This window comes from Gadus morhua, chromosome 8 (genome assembly GCF_902167405.1).
Source record: "Gadus morhua chromosome 8, gadMor3.0, whole genome shotgun sequence".
Lineage (NCBI taxonomy): Eukaryota > Metazoa > Chordata > Actinopteri > Gadiformes > Gadidae > Gadus > Gadus morhua.
In genome coordinates this window covers 3972035-3987478 of record NC_044055.1, presented here as the reverse complement: position 1 = coordinate 3987478, position 15444 = coordinate 3972035, and the positions used below count along the sequence as shown (strand labels likewise).

Genomic DNA, 15444 nt, shown 5'->3' with positions numbered 1-15444 from the left:
TTCTACCACGGGCAGCAGGTGAGGGCACCCCACCCACAACCACAACCCCACCCAAAACCCCAACCACAACCACAACCCCACAACCCCACCCAAAGCCCCAACCCCACCCAAAACCCAAATCCCACCCACAACCACAACCCCCACCAAAACCCCAACCCCACCCACAACCCCACCCAAAACCCCAACCACACAACCCCACCCAAAACCCAAACCACACCCACAACCACACCTTCAGGCCCCGCCCCCCCCGTACCGCAGACTTCCTGATTGAACTTGCCCGCGGCTAGCTAACTAGCATCCTGACGGTGGCTTTCATGCCCTCGTCACCATGGCAACCGGGGGGGGGGGGGGGGGGGGGGGGGAGGGAGGGTGTGTGCCAGGAGACCCGCCGGTAATTGCGTGTCCTTTTGATCACATTTGAAACCATTCAGTGGCCATATTCATTCTCCTCTTGGGACGTTGCTACCACTTGTTGGCCCGGCGACAAGATGAAGAGCAAGGGGCCATGTGAGGGCCATTTGAACTGTATCTCAGGCTCGTTCTAAAAGTGCTGCTGAGGCAGCTGATGGTGTACACGAGCGCCCGCTGACTACAGCTTTGAGTGAACGACGTTGGACCGTTCTGTTGGACGAAACTGTTGGCCTGCCTAAAAGAAAGTCAGTGTTATGCGGGCGAGTTTTGTATTCATTGATGTAATATCAAAGTCTTGCTCGAAACCATTGGCCTTGTCTATTAGTGAACCAACTAGAGTACGTTTACATACGATGCTAGCCCACTAGGCTATGTTTTGCGCTATAAAGTTACAAATATTTCGCCTGTTTAGCCCTTTGAGACTGTAATGTATAGCCCTTAAATGTAGTTAAGGGCTATACAAATAAAATTGAATTGAAGGCACATAACGTCTATTTTAGCCGGCTAAATTAAGACAGTTTATTAACATCGAACAGGAAATGTGGATGTCAAAAAATACAGGAGAATAGAAATAAAAGAGATAAACCAAATTAGCAATAACAATGAAAGTAGACCAGGTTATCTCCTTCCCAGAGCCTGCTAAGACACATATACACATCCTCGTATACAAAGGACATCCTCCATGCTCTTTGTGTTACATACGTTATGTTCTTAGTATTTTTGTATGATACGTCAGGAGACGTTATGAAGTTCTTCCACCAAGCCCAAAGTACATTCCTGGGAAAAGTGAAACCCTGGTCCGCTAATGAACACTGGGTTTCATTCGGGGCCGTTGCTAGCATGTATTAGCTAAGAGGTGTTGTACTAAAGACCTTTGGGCCCAGTACCGCGCCCATTAGCCCAGAACACGCTCCCTCCCTCGCGCGTCGCCTCCTTCGCTCCCCAGACCGCGGCTCTCATGGCGGCACTGTTTACTCATACCATTAGTGGCTAATTGATAACCAGATTTAGCCGCCGTTCGTATCGGCCGCTTACAGGCAAGAAATTATTATTTCCCGGCGAAGATTAACTTTATTTTTTCTTCTCGGACTGATCGCAGCCCTCTCCCTCCGTAAAGCCCTCATGTAGTCAAACGGCTCTGTGTTAGCGCGAGGGAACAGAAAGGCAATTTACGGCCAAATTTGAATTATTTTGTTTTGCTATTAGGCAAAACAAATATTTATTCTCTCTCTCCGTCTTTCTCTCTCTCTCTCTCTCTCCCACCTCAATCTTTATCAATCTTTCTCTCTTTCCCTCTCTCTCACTCTCTCTCCCTCTCGCTCTCCTCCCTCTCGCTCTCCTCCCTCACTCCATTCTGCTCTCTCTCTCTCTCTCTCTCTCTCTCTCTCTCTCTCTCTCTCTCTCTCTTTCTCTCTCTCTCCCTCTCCCTCTCGCTCTCCCTCTCTCTTTTCTCTCTCACTCTCCTATAAATGAGCCAGTGTTTTGGTCAGAGATTAATTTGACTGCTCCGTTCTTTCCGGGAGACAAAATAAGTGAGGTACTTATTTCCTGTTTCCAGTTCAGATGATTATTCTGTAATAAATGCCGGATTTTAAGATCATTCCATTCAAAGGGTTTTCTATGCGAGTCCTTCTCTGAGCAACTCAAATGACTACTTAATGAAAAAAAGCCTTGTTCTATTTATTTTCAATGTGAGTTGTTCCTGATATACTAACTTCAACTCTCTAATGGGTTTACTACGGCCGTAACGGCTGAATCCCACTAGGGGAGATGTAATGAACCTGGTCCCAGGAGGGGGAGATGTTATGAACCTGGTCCCACTAGGAGATGTTATGAACCTGGTCCCACTAGGAGATGTTATGAACCTGGTCCCACTAGGAGATGTTATGAACCTGGTCCCACTAGGAGATGTTATGAACCTGGTCCCACTAGGAGATGTTATGAACCTGGTCCCACCAGGGGGAGATGTTATGAACCTGGTCCCACTAGGAGATGTTATGAACCTGGTCCCACTAGGGGAGATGTTATGAACCTGGTCCCACTAGGAGATGTTTTGAACCTGGTCCCACTAGGAGATGTTATGAACCTGGTCCCACTAGGAGATGTTATGAACCTGGTCCCACTAGGAGATGTTATGAACCTGGTCCAACCAGAGGAGATGTTATGAACCTGGTCCCACTAGGGGAGATGTTATGAACCTGGTCCCACTAGGAGATGTTATGAACCTGGTCCCACTAGGAGATGTTATGAACCTGGTCCCACTAGGAGATGTTATGAACCTGGTCCAACCAGAGGAGATGTTATGAACCTGGTCCCACTAGGAGATGTTATGAACCTGGTCCCACTAGGAGATGTTATGAACCTGGTCCCACTAGGAGTTGTTATGAACCTGGTCCCACTAGGAGATGTTATGAACCTGGTCCCACTAGGAGATTTTATGAACCTGGTCCCACTAGGAGATGTTATGAACCTGGTCCCACTAGGAGATGTTATGAACCTGGTCCCACTAGGAGATGTTATGAACCTGGTCCCAATAGGAGAGATGTTATGAACCTGGTCCCACTAGGAGATGTTATGAACCTGGACCCACTAGGAGATGTTATGAACCTGGTCCCACTAGGAGATGTTATGAACCTGGTCCCACCAGAGGAGATGTTATGAACCTGGTCCCACTAGGAGATGTTATGAACCTGGTCCCACTAGGAGATGTTATGAACCTGGTCCCACCAGAGGAGATGTTATGAACCTGGACCCACTAGGAGATGTTATGAACCTGGTCCCACTAGGAGATGTTATGAACCTGGTCCCACTAGGGGAGATGTTATGAACCTGGTCCCACTAGGAGATGTTATGAACCTGGTCCCACTAAGGGAGATGTTATGAACCCGGTTCTTCCGTTAAACCGCATTTTTCCAACAACCGCTCGACTGTGGTCCGACTAGTTGTTGTCTTCCATCCAAAGGCGCACGTGCGATGACCTCATTTCCTGTCCGAGGTCCTCCCGCCGCTGTGTCGGATCGTTTCCCACAGTCGTCGGATCGTTTCCCACCAGCGAGGCAGCGTTGATCGCCCATCGCCACCCCTCGCTCTCACCAATGCGTTCGCTCTCCCTGACGCGTTCTCTCCCCCTGCTTTTTTTCCGGGGTTCCAGCTGGAGTACACGGCGCGGCTAGACTTCCTGTGGCGGGTGCAGGCCAAGGAGGAGATCAACGAGATGAAGGAACTGCGCGAGCACAACGAGAACATGCTGCGCAACATCCTGCCCAGCCACGTCGCACGCCACTTCCTGGAGAAGGACCGCGACAACGAGGTCAGAGGACCCCGCCACGACCCCCCCGCGACCCCGCCGACCCTGGAACCGACCCTAGACCCCGACCTGGACCGAGAGCTGGACCAAGACCTGAACCGAGAGCTGGACCTGAACCGCGAACTAGTCCTGGACCTAGACCTGAACCGAGACTTGAACCAAGACCTGAATCTAGCCCTGACCCTAGACCTGAACAGAGACCTGAACGTAGACCTGAACAGAGACCTGGACCTAGACCTGAACAGAGACCTGGACCTGACCCTAGATTTGGACCAAGACCTAGCCTGACCCTAGACCTGACCCTAGACCTGGACCTGAACCAAGCTCTAGCCCTGACCCCACACCCTAGCCTGACCCTAGACATAGCCCTGAACCAAAACCTCACACTGCACCTATCACCTCACCTGATTTTCCCCATGATGCATTGCTCTCCCAGCTCTAGCCAATAGGAAGTGGATCTCTGGGTCTTTTTCTGTTTTTAATATAAAGCAATACCTGACAGACCGAGGGCAGGGGTGCTGGGGGGGGGGGGGTTTGAAAGGCCTGGAGGGTTTTCCAACCACCTTATTAAATATACAATTCACACGTCGTAGAAGCATCCACAGATATTCATGACGACAGGACGCCTGAAATGAAAGAAAGTGACTTTATGTAGCCCCGGGAGGTTATTATCCACATGAAATAACTGTATAAGTTAATGGCCAGCAATCATTTATCCCAAGTATTATATGAAAAATGCCTTATCCTTTATGGTGGGGCCGATTGTGGCTGGTAACTGAAAGGTTGCTAGTTCGATCCTTGGCTCCTCCTAGCTGAGTGTCGAGGTGTCCCTGAGCGAGATGTCTCACCCTCACTGCTCCTGACCAGCTTGCTGTTGCCCTGTGTGGCTGACTCTGCTGTCTGTGTGTGAAAGTGTGCATGAATGGATGAATGGATGTCGGGTAGAAAAGCACTGTATAAAGAGCTATATACAGCTTTCTGAAGCCCAGAGCAGACGATGGCTAGTCACTCAGAGGAACACGACATAATGCTTCTGTTTCTCACCCAGCGCTGTTATGTCCCTGTTGGAAACGCACTTCAGTTCTTTACTATTCACTTTATTTGAATCTTTACTTCACAAAGGGACGACTTTATATGCTGCGAAATTCTGCCCAGAGACTGAATCATTCAGATGCGTGTTGCTCCTGATGATGAATATAAATAATGAATGAAGTGTTGAGCTAAATAATTAACAAGCTAATTAGCTCTGAAACGTTCAACCTTAACGATGACACCTTCGACCAATCAGTGCTTTGCTTCACCAGGCGCAAACACACACCCGCCATGCATATACACCTTGCCACACACACACACAGATACACACACACCCTGCATAGACAACGTGCCACAGACCGCACTAGAAACACACACCATGCCTCACACACAACTACAAACATGCATCATGCCACACACACCACTGCAAACACACACCATGCCACACACACGTGCAAGTGAGTGTGAGCGTGCAACCCAATGGTTGTGCTTGTTACCCAGGGTTCATAACGTGCGGCCGGTTGTTTAATTATTAAAGGTCTTCTGTATTTTAGCAGTGTAGGGGAACAAACCACTCAAACCTCTCTTTACTGCTCTATACCATATTTCAGTTACTGTTATTTTAAGAATTCTCAGAGATGCTTTCATCCAAAATTAGACATACAGCGAAAAACATTTTTACTTGAGATACATGCCTTCAAGAAGCTGGAGAAGGAACCAACAGTTTTCCTACAGATTGGACTTGGGGGTTCGACCCAGAACCTTCTGTCCAGGAGTCAGACACCCTAGGGCCTAGACCATCCTGACACTAGCCACTGCCTCACATTCCCTCTTACTGTATTTCTGAAGGACTTCCCCGTTTACTAAACATCCACTCCGTGTGTTGATCGTATTCACATCCAGACCTAGGCTGGTGCATGTCATTAATATGTGGCTAATTAATTTATAATAAATTATCCGGACACAGTCTAGAAGACTGAAGTCCTAATCTGCCATCAGTCACAACTTGAATCCACAATCAACTTAGAGACAAGGAAGAGCTTACATACATAATAACCGCGTTAACATGTTAATCATGTACTGATATGGATAATATAGGTTTAATACATCGCTTTAGAGCAACTGATGGTCTCTCTGAGCTCACTTAAAGTAAAGCTTCCCTTAACTGTCAACACGATGCTCGATATGAACAGTATATACATTACACACCAATTATTCGCCACAGAGTGTGAACTTGACACGACATTTGCCGCTCCGTTATTAAAACAGATTCCAAATGAGTGCGACCCCGACCCCGACCCCACCTCGATCCGACGCCTCCAACAGGGATTAGGATGCAGCGGCACGGCTTCCCCTTGATTGATCCTCTCTGCCACAACACTGCCCCCTCGTGGTGATGGCGCGGTGGTGCAGCAACTGGTGTAAAAACGTCCACAAGAATCGAGTCGGTTGTTCGTTCACCCTCACGGACCGCGTTTAAAAAAGAGCAGGGCAGACCGTTAAACACCCAGAAGGGACAAGTGTGTCTCTCCTCCTGGGATGGATAGGACGAGATAATCATAAATCTAAAATAGAAACGTTCTCACGTTGGCAATATCCATGATTCATTATGACCCGATGATCATGTCTGCTCAATGAATCATCAGTTAGGCTTTGTGTGGGTGCTAATTGCAGGGGAGAGCATGTTCTGCGGCGTGCCCACATCGCCCCCTGGTGTTCGGTTTTGTGTAATGCAACAGAATAACGTTATATAGGCGGTTAAGCGAATGCGGTCAGAGCCGTTTGAACTAGGCCTAGCCTACATGTAGCCTTTTGATGTCAAGGCAAACTGAACGTCTTTAAAATAACAGCTTCATCACAGAACTAAAGCTCTGGACTCGGAAAAAGAAAATATTTAAATGAAAAGTAAAATCAACTTTTATTAATCAGCTTCAATAAATGAATGAAAATCAACAAGAAGTCCAGAAATGAAAACGGCCAAACAGTGACCCTTGAAGCGTTTGATCTCTCTTCGTGGATCACTTACCATCCCTCTCCCTCCCCTCTGCAGGAGTTGTACTCGCAGTCGTACGACTCGGTGGGCGTAATGTTCGCCTCCATCCCGGGCTTCGCCGACTTCTACTCCCAGACGGAGATGAACAACCAGGGTGTCGAGTGCCTCCGCCTGCTCAACGAGATCATCGCCGACTTCGACGAGGTGAGGCGCACGCCGCCATTTTGAAAACTCTTATTTTGTTAAATGTTTTTTTCCAGCAGTGATAGGCAGCCTTGCAGGGTGGTGCCAAAGACGTTTTTTGTACCCTTGACCAAAGCATCTCATCTCTGAAAATATTTGAACCCTGTCTGTTGTAATGTGATTGGTGGATTCAAATTAAGAATACAAATGTGTGTGTGAGTGTACGTCTGAGTGTGCCTGTGTGTGATATGCATTAAGTTCTTCGTGTCAATGAAAGCCTGACTTTAGTCCTATCGTCACCTCATTCATCAAAAGTAGAGGAACCATGTCACCTGTCATGTCAACTGGAATCAACTCTGACACATCAGACACAAGATGGACGCACACCTCCAGATGTGTGTGTGTGTGTGTGTGTGTGTGTGTGTGTGTGTGTGTGTTTGTGTGTGTGTGAGTACTTGCGTCACACACCAACTGAGCTTCCTGCTGCTCCAAGCCCCTCCCCCTTCCCTCCCATCACAAGATACACCAACCAATATACCAACTAACCTCTCACCTGGTGAGGTAGAGGCCCGTTAACTAACCTCTCACCTGGGGGAGTAGAGGCCCGTTAACTCACCTGGGGGAGTAGAGGCCCGTTAACTCACCTGGTGTTGTCCTCTCTGGGCCCTCGTAGCTGCTGGGAGACGAGCGCTTCCAGGACGTCGAGAAGATCAAGACCATTGGCAGCACCTACATGGCCGTCTCCGGGCTGTCCCCCGAGAAGCAGGTGAGACTTGCTTTCTTTTACCCTCAAACTCTGAAGGGGCGGGGTTAGATCAGGATTGTCTGTTTTACCCTCCGACCCAACATAAAGGGGCGGGGCTAGAGTAATCGCTTGTTTTACCCTCTGACTTAACCAGTGTTTGTAATAACAGTGTTTAAAATAACGGCTTTAGGTAACGCCGTTATTTTTTCTCTGACTCGACCCTAAGGGGCGTGGCTAGAGCAGGATCCCTTGTTTTACCCTCCGAATCTACCTAAAGCGGCCGGGCTAGATCAGGATAGCCTGTGGTAGATTCTCCCTCATAGCCGTTTCGAACATTTAATGTTCCTGCTATAATACTTCCTGTAAATGCTGCAATGCGACCCGATAAAAGTTATCTTTCGTGGCCCATGAGAGGGCTGGATGTAAACATGTAGACCGAGACGCTGGACTCTACCACTGTTTACAAGCTCGACTGTAGTTCTCGGTTAATAAATAAATAAATACAATTTTCTTTAACTGTATGGAATGAATGTCAGACAAAACATTTCATTATCTTATAGCCTTATAAACTAATTTCCTCTCTCTCTCTCTCTCTCTCTCTCGCTCGCTCTCTCGCTCTCTCGCTCTCTCGCTCTCTCTCCCAGCAATGTGAAGATAAGTGGGGTCACTTGTGTGCGTTGGCTGACTTTGCAACCGCCCTGAACGAGAGCATCCAGGAGATCAACAAACACTCCTTCAACAACTTTGAGCTGAGAATCGGTGAGTACCCAGAATCCCTTTAGGGACCTCACGGAGAGGGCCAAGACTCTGCGGTAGTGCGGCTACCTATGGTTGTTTCGTTGCTATGGTTACTGCTGATGCTCTCGGTAGGTTCCAACTGGTGGCCAGTGAGGTCACTTCAGACGTCACCGGCGTAGTCCAATCAGAAACGCAGCTGGCAACCTTTCTGTCTCAGTTGAGGTTGAAGTGATTCCACGCAAAAGCTGTCAAGAAAATTCTAAGAAATCGAAAGATAAAAAAGATTAACGTTTTTCTTATAACGTCAGGCTAACCTGACCTCTGACCTCCAACTCCCTCCCTCCCCCAGGCATCGCCCACGGCTCGGTGGTCGCCGGGGTGATCGGCGCCAAGAAGCCGCAGTACGACATCTGGGGCAAGACGGTGAACCTGTCGAGCCGCATGGATAGCACGGGCGTCAGCGGCAAGATCCAGGTTCCCGACGACACCTTCCTCATCCTCAAGGAGCGCGGCTTCGCCTTCGAGTACCGCGGCGAGGTCTACGTCAAGGGCATCAGCGAGCAGGAGGGCAAGATCCGCACGCACTTCCTGTCGGGCCGCGTGCAGCCCAACCCGCTGGTGCTGCAGCCCCGCAAGGTGACGGGCCAGTACTCGCTGGCGGCCGTGGTGCTGGGCCTGGTGCAGTCGCTCAACCGGCAGAAGCAGAAGCAGATCCTCAACGACAACAACAACTCTGGCATGATGAAGGGCCACCACCACTACAACCGCCGCACACTACTGGCGCCCGCCACCTCCGACTCCGGGGGGGGCGGGGGGGTGGCAGGGGGAGGAGGAGGAGGAGGTGCTGGTGGAGGAGGAGGTGCTGGAGGAGGAGGAGGTGGGGGCAGCGGGCACCACGCGGAGCCCGGAGACAAGACAGAGCTTTCCTGAAGCAGGAGGAGCGGGAGGAGTTGGGAGGACGATGTGGAGGTGGGAGGAGCAACACGCTTCACGCTGAGCCTGCTATTAAAACAGAGCTTTCCTGAGGAGATGTGGGGGAGGTGAGCCTGGAGGTGGGAGGAGCTAGGAGGTGCACTATGGTATGCCTGCCGAAAAGACTGAGCTTTTCTGATGCAGGCGGTGGCACCAATAAATGCTTTCCTTAAAGTAGGAGCACCTTGTGGGAGGTGGTGAGGGGAGAGGTTGGGGGAGAGGAAGGGTGGAGGGGGAGCCATGAGGAGGAGAAGGAAGGAGGAGCACTGCACCGAGCCCACTGACAATAATGAGCTTTCTTTGAGGGAGTGGACCCTGGGTATGGGAGATGGGATGGGAGGGGTGTTATTGTTCGGGGAGGAGGGGAGGAGAGGAGGAGAGGAGGAGAGGAGGAGGAGGAGATTCAACCTTCCTCTGCTGAACGATGTCTTATATCCCAACCCCGCACCCCTCTTCCTACTCTGTGTCCACACCCCCTTTTTATGTCACTATGGCTAACCGACCAATCCCAACCCTCCCTGCCCCGGCCCCGCCCCCTCACCCCGATCGCCCCGTGTCAATGTTTTTCGTCTTCTTTTGTATTTCTTTTATATCTGAGAACACAATAAAGGGGTCTAATTTTTATAAAACCACTGCGTGTTTGGTCTCTGATGTCGAAGCACCCAAAACATATGTCCAGGTTTACTGAAAAGTGGACCCGTTTAATTTCATGAAATATATAAACAAGCTATGGAACAGAGTTTTTACTTGGTCTGTTCCAGGTTTCTAGCGTTAATTCAGAGATTAAATAAGGGTGATTTTAGACCCATTAGTAAGTAAGTATTCCCATTTGCATTCTCTAGTGGCTCACGTTGCAGTTTCATTTATAACTATCCATTGTCAGGCGACAGTTATTGTCTTCCGAGATGTTCTCTATAAAAAAAATTATTAAAAAGATAGATAGATAGATGGATGGAGGGAGGGAGGGAGGGAGGGAGGGAGGGAGGGAGGGAGGGAGGGAGGGAGGGATGGATGGATGGATGGATGGATGGATGGATGGATGGATGGATGGATGGATGGATGGATGGATGGATGGATGGATGGATGGATGGATGGATGGATGGATGGATGGATGGATGGATGGATGGATGGATAGATAGATAGATAGATAGATAGATAGATCAAAAACTTTACAAATCCAGAGAGGAAATTCCTTTGTTACAACAGCCCAGCAGCAGTGGAAAGAACAGGATAAAATATAATTATAAAATTATAATAATAATAATAATCGAGTAAAAATGCAAAGTGCTAATGGAAAAAAAAAATGCTAAAGCTATATACGATAAGACTTTTAAGGGAAGCTTTATCGGATCAAACTATAACTAATTTGAAACAATTGCACTTATTTTTTTAGTGCCATTTTTAGTGTGACAAGCGATTTTATAGAAATTGTATATTAATTTAGGTATTTATTCCCATTAATGTACATATATCTCTTAGACAAACCAAAATATATATTACCAGACTGTAGGTCCCTTTTCTGGTATACTATACGTTTATAGAAGGATAAAAATATGTGTGTTAACATTTAACTCACAACGTTTGCTAATTAAAAATATTGAGATGAGTTTCTCACAATCAAATACTCATAAATCCTAAAAGCTATGGGCTTGTACACGATGTCTGTGTCAGGAAAATATGTGTTTGCGTATGGTGTTTGCAGATGCATTGATTTAAACACAACTTATTACCGCTGTATCAGCTGTTCTTTCCAAAATAATTTAACCAACGTTATAATTTACCCTAAACCCTTTTGTTTTGGAAGGCTGGGATATAGCCTACTTTGCTCGAGGTATCATTGTTATTGTTATAATTATTTTAACGCATGGCATTGCCTACTACAGTGTTCATTCATTCAGCCCGGAAAAAATGTTGCAGTTCCGACCTGCCAATGTTGAGAACACTCGGAAATTCGTGCCCTTTTCGCGTCCTTTGTTTTTGAGAATTCCGAGATTTTTCATGGATGCTCGTTGAGGCTTGATCCTCAACGAGCCAAACTACCCGCAATCCTTTGCGTCATACGCTGTGCAGTGTATTTCAAAATTGCGGATGGAAAGCGATACATATGGAGGTAAATCTCTGCCATCGGAATATGAAAATAAAAGGTTAAAAAATTCTAAATCAAATATTCAATGTTAAAATATTCAACATAAATATGCAAATTCAACATGCCAAAGTTACGGTGGCGCTGAGCATTCACCAAAAAAGAAAAAGTTTCACACCTTATGTAGCCGTTAGCACACCAGGATCTCGTAATTACGAGAAAAGATCTCGGAATTATGACATCAGGATCTCGTCATTACGAGAATAGATCTCGTAATTATGAGAAAAAATGAACGGCCCCACTGCCACTAATGTGCTCAGTAGAGCCAATGCGCGTCCACGGAGAGGTTAAATAACATTGCTAAGCTTGATACTTACAATGTAGAGGCTAAATACTAATGGACATTTCAGTGTCAGTATAGATAAAGTTTGTAGATAACGGTTTTACGACCAAAAGTGCTTACTTTTTTTTTCCTTTTCTTTTTTTAAGCAGTGTTGCTTTAGCTAAGTAACAGGCAAAGTCAAATCAACTTTTAGCTCCATGGTTAGCTCTAGCGTAGGTAGCTTAGCTTACAAGGGAGTCTAACCTGTAGGCATATGACTTTCCAATTGTAAACAGAAGTGCACGCCACGGTAAAGAGATGACACCAAACGCCATACGATGATGGTCTGTGCGATTTTCTACGAAAAAGAGGGGTTACTGAAGAAAACATTAACCGAATGCAAGAAAACGTAACGTCCTACATTAAACACATTTCTTGAAGGGGAACTATGCACCTTTTTTGGCTTAATTTATCTTAACATAACAGGTTAGAGTCATTGTGATGGTTCTATAACGCTTTATGGGTTTATTGGTTGCTGTTTCGACTCCCCCTAGCGCATCTTGGCGGAAAAAGGGAATATGCAAGTTTCTGCCGGCGACCCGCCGCCCACTCTCGCGGGAGTCTCGGGACTCGCGAAGCACCGAATTGCTTTACGGCACTACAGACCCACAAACACGGAACCGGCTCGATATAAACAAGTAACGAAGGGATTGTTACATTCATCATGGATCAGCCGACTAAAAAGAGACAGAGAAACCCCCAATGTCGGAGAGAGAAAAGTGAGACTGACCGACAGAGAGGCCAGACACGAGTTAACGTTGGGCGAGGTTCTCGGGTATACCATAAACTGAAAGAAAAAGAAGACTGCAAATCGGATGCCGACTTGCCATGGCCGTGTTGCTCTTGAAATTGTAAGTACCCTTGGGTGAACTTTGTCCTCTTTATTATGGCTTCTTGATGTGCATAGTCTCTGTAAAAATGCATTTGCTCGAGTGTATTGTTGTGAGCCCTGTATGTTTCTAGCTTGCTTGCTGGGGTGTTAGCGTACTCTCTACCAAACACGTTTGTTTTCATGGTTGTTTTGCTGTTCGTCGGTCTCGTCCCCCAGACAGAGGTTAAACCCCCGAATGTTCCAGGTTCTTGTTTATTTAGATCACTAGGGCGCTATTCGAATGCCTCCAATTTTTCTAAGAGTGTAGCCTATATCATGTGATATGTCCGGCTGGCCATATAATACAGTACCCTGCACGAGAGCTGCTAGTTAGCACATATTCGTTGGTAACAGAACTGTTACGATACGTGAACCTCCATTATAGCTTTAGCCATGCTATACCTTTGGTGTAGCTCCCCGCCTGTAAACATGTTTGTAAAAAAAAATCTTAGTTACAAGCGTTGGCAAACAGCATTGTTATGAGGCTTGAGGCTTGCTGACCGAAGACGGCTCAGCCTGCCTGCCCCGGTACAGCCACCAACCACATCCGAACTTGTGCGGGTCCAAGTGTCACGAGGAAATCCAGAGAACCCTCAAGATGATGTTCCATAATAGACTTAAGGCAAAAAACAAATCATGAAGAACTGTGACTTGCATTTCTTTCAATATCCAAAATAAATATTTTTCTAACCAAATTGTGTATTATTGAACAAATGAAAGAAAGGTGGTGTAAACATGTTATTTAAAAAGATTCAAACATTTTAAAAACGTATACAATTATCTTTATTTACAATGCTTATTTACAGGCATTTACACGTACATGTGTCCCTAATCTTCCAGACACAACATCTGCCTTTGACAACTCCCCTGCGGGGACTAGCGACAGTATACCGTCTCGATCTCTGAATCTATTTCCCTATAATTCCGTACACAAGTGACGTACTTGAGCAGATGTATAAATGTACGATTGTTGCGCAAATTGTTCATGCTATTGTAACAGACTTCGATCAGCCTGTTACATTAATGTTCACAGGTCTTCGTGTGACTAGTTGGCCGATAATGCAGAGAAGACGTGGAATGGATCTGACAGCATTTATTCCCCTTCCAAACTGTAACATAGGACAACAGGGTATATCACACGCGGGCAGTTGGAGATAACGCTGACATCCCCCCTTTCCAAACTGCCGAACGAGAGCACAAAATAATAGAAGACAATACTGTGATCGTATAGTGTGTATCAAGTATAATAAATGAAAATAAAAATACATGAATAATTATAAATTAAATACTGACAGATCTTTAAATATTATTAACACACATACCTGTAACATAGGACAACAGGGTATATCACACGCGGGCAGTTGGAGATAACGCTGACATCCCTACGACAGCATAATTAGCCCGTTTGCTCCTACTTGAATACCTTTCATTCAATTCAGATCTTATTACACTCATTTGCATATTTGCCGATCCGCGAACAGCGGAACCCATAGTAAACATTCATACACCATGAAAAATATATACTGTATGTGTCATGAAAACAATGAGACAACGGCTAAAACAAAACATTTATGATGTAGGACTCATAAACCCAACTTACCCCCTTTCCAAACTGCCGAACGAGAGGAAGTCTGGGCGTGTGCGACCCCAATTAGCGCCCCATCGGAACCAACAATAAATGACAAGTGGAACTAAATAAATAATGTACCATGTTACAGGTCAAACATTTGGGGAAATTCACTATAAATATGTAAATATTTATATATAAATATATAAACTACACTATAAAACTGTTACACTATCGTTATGTATTATGTTGGCCAACACTCTCACACTGATCGTTCTGTTCAACGACCAAAGGTAAAACAATTCTAATCCAGGACATAACATCTCCCCGTCAACTATAAAAAAAATATGGGTTATACACCCTTTCAAAATGTATGACCTTGTAGGCTATACACTTTATGAACATCTACCTCGGACATGGCTCCAAGGATTCGCCGGCTTCTTTGAAAACAAATGCACATGGCTAGCGTAGAAGTGGAAGGGGAAGGGTCGTCAACGAGTTGTTACGACAGTGTTGTAAAATATCTCCTCAGAAGCTGTATGGGGAGCTTAATGCGAGCGCAAACCAAGAAACCAGCGAAGAAGTTGCCAAAGTTGCATAGTTACCCTTTAATTAAAAGTATTTAACTATTATCCTCAAAATGTTCACATGTAGGCCTATCTAAAGTAACATCTTTAAAAACTCCACTTTTTATGTGCTCAGAAACAGACCTGTTTTCAACTTGGTGACAATGCATTTTCCAGCTAATACAGGTTTTTTAATTGTTTATTTAGCTTGAAAAGTAAGATGATTTTCCTCACCCACGGAGAAATACTTAATCCTCTAGTTTATTACAAACATTGATATAATGCATTATAATGTGCAGATGAAACCGGTGTGTGCACAGAAAGCCACCAGGGGGTGCTAACGCACTTCCCCTTTTGACCTATGACTAGATAAAATAGGCCAGCCCTTTTTGCAAGACAGCTTTTTCTATTTCCTCTTCTGTTTAATTTTTTAAATTCGTGCCTATGGTGCGACCTGGCAACACTGTCCCTTAAAGGCAACCATATTACATCTAAACTTCTGTCCTATTTTAGTTAAGGAGACAAATTGTCATTGATTACTAAATTAAAGAATATAAGACAACATGCAGTTGAGTTTATTTTTTACTTCAAAGA

General features: G+C 46.0%; 1 protein-coding gene and 1 long non-coding RNA gene across 2 annotated transcripts in view; one reads left to right on the top strand and one right to left on the bottom strand.

Annotated features, from left to right (window-relative positions):
* adcy8 (adenylate cyclase 8 (brain)) overlaps positions 1-10013 on the top strand; it is a 20249-nt gene extending 10236 nt beyond the window's left edge. The window contains exons 8-14 of the mRNA XM_030363348.1: positions 1-18; positions 3563-3721; positions 6801-6947; positions 7600-7692; positions 8316-8430; positions 8759-9194; positions 9276-10013. The exon at positions 1-18 is cut by the window's left edge and continues 61 nt beyond it. Coding sequence (XP_030219208.1) covers positions 1-18; positions 3563-3721; positions 6801-6947; positions 7600-7692; positions 8316-8430; positions 8759-9194; positions 9276-9339 — 1032 coding nt within the window. The 3' untranslated portion in view covers positions 9340-10013. The remainder of the gene's footprint in view (positions 19-3562; positions 3722-6800; positions 6948-7599; positions 7693-8315; positions 8431-8758; positions 9195-9275) is intronic.
* A 3773-nt stretch (positions 10014-13786) lies between these two features.
* Positions 13787-14452, bottom strand: LOC115548236 (uncharacterized). Its single transcript, XR_003977557.1, has 3 exons — positions 14318-14452; positions 14040-14099; positions 13787-13826 (listed from the first exon to the last, which is right to left on the bottom strand). It is a non-coding gene; the product is annotated as an uncharacterized LOC115548236 (long non-coding RNA).
* Positions 14453-15444: the final 992 nt, after the last annotated feature.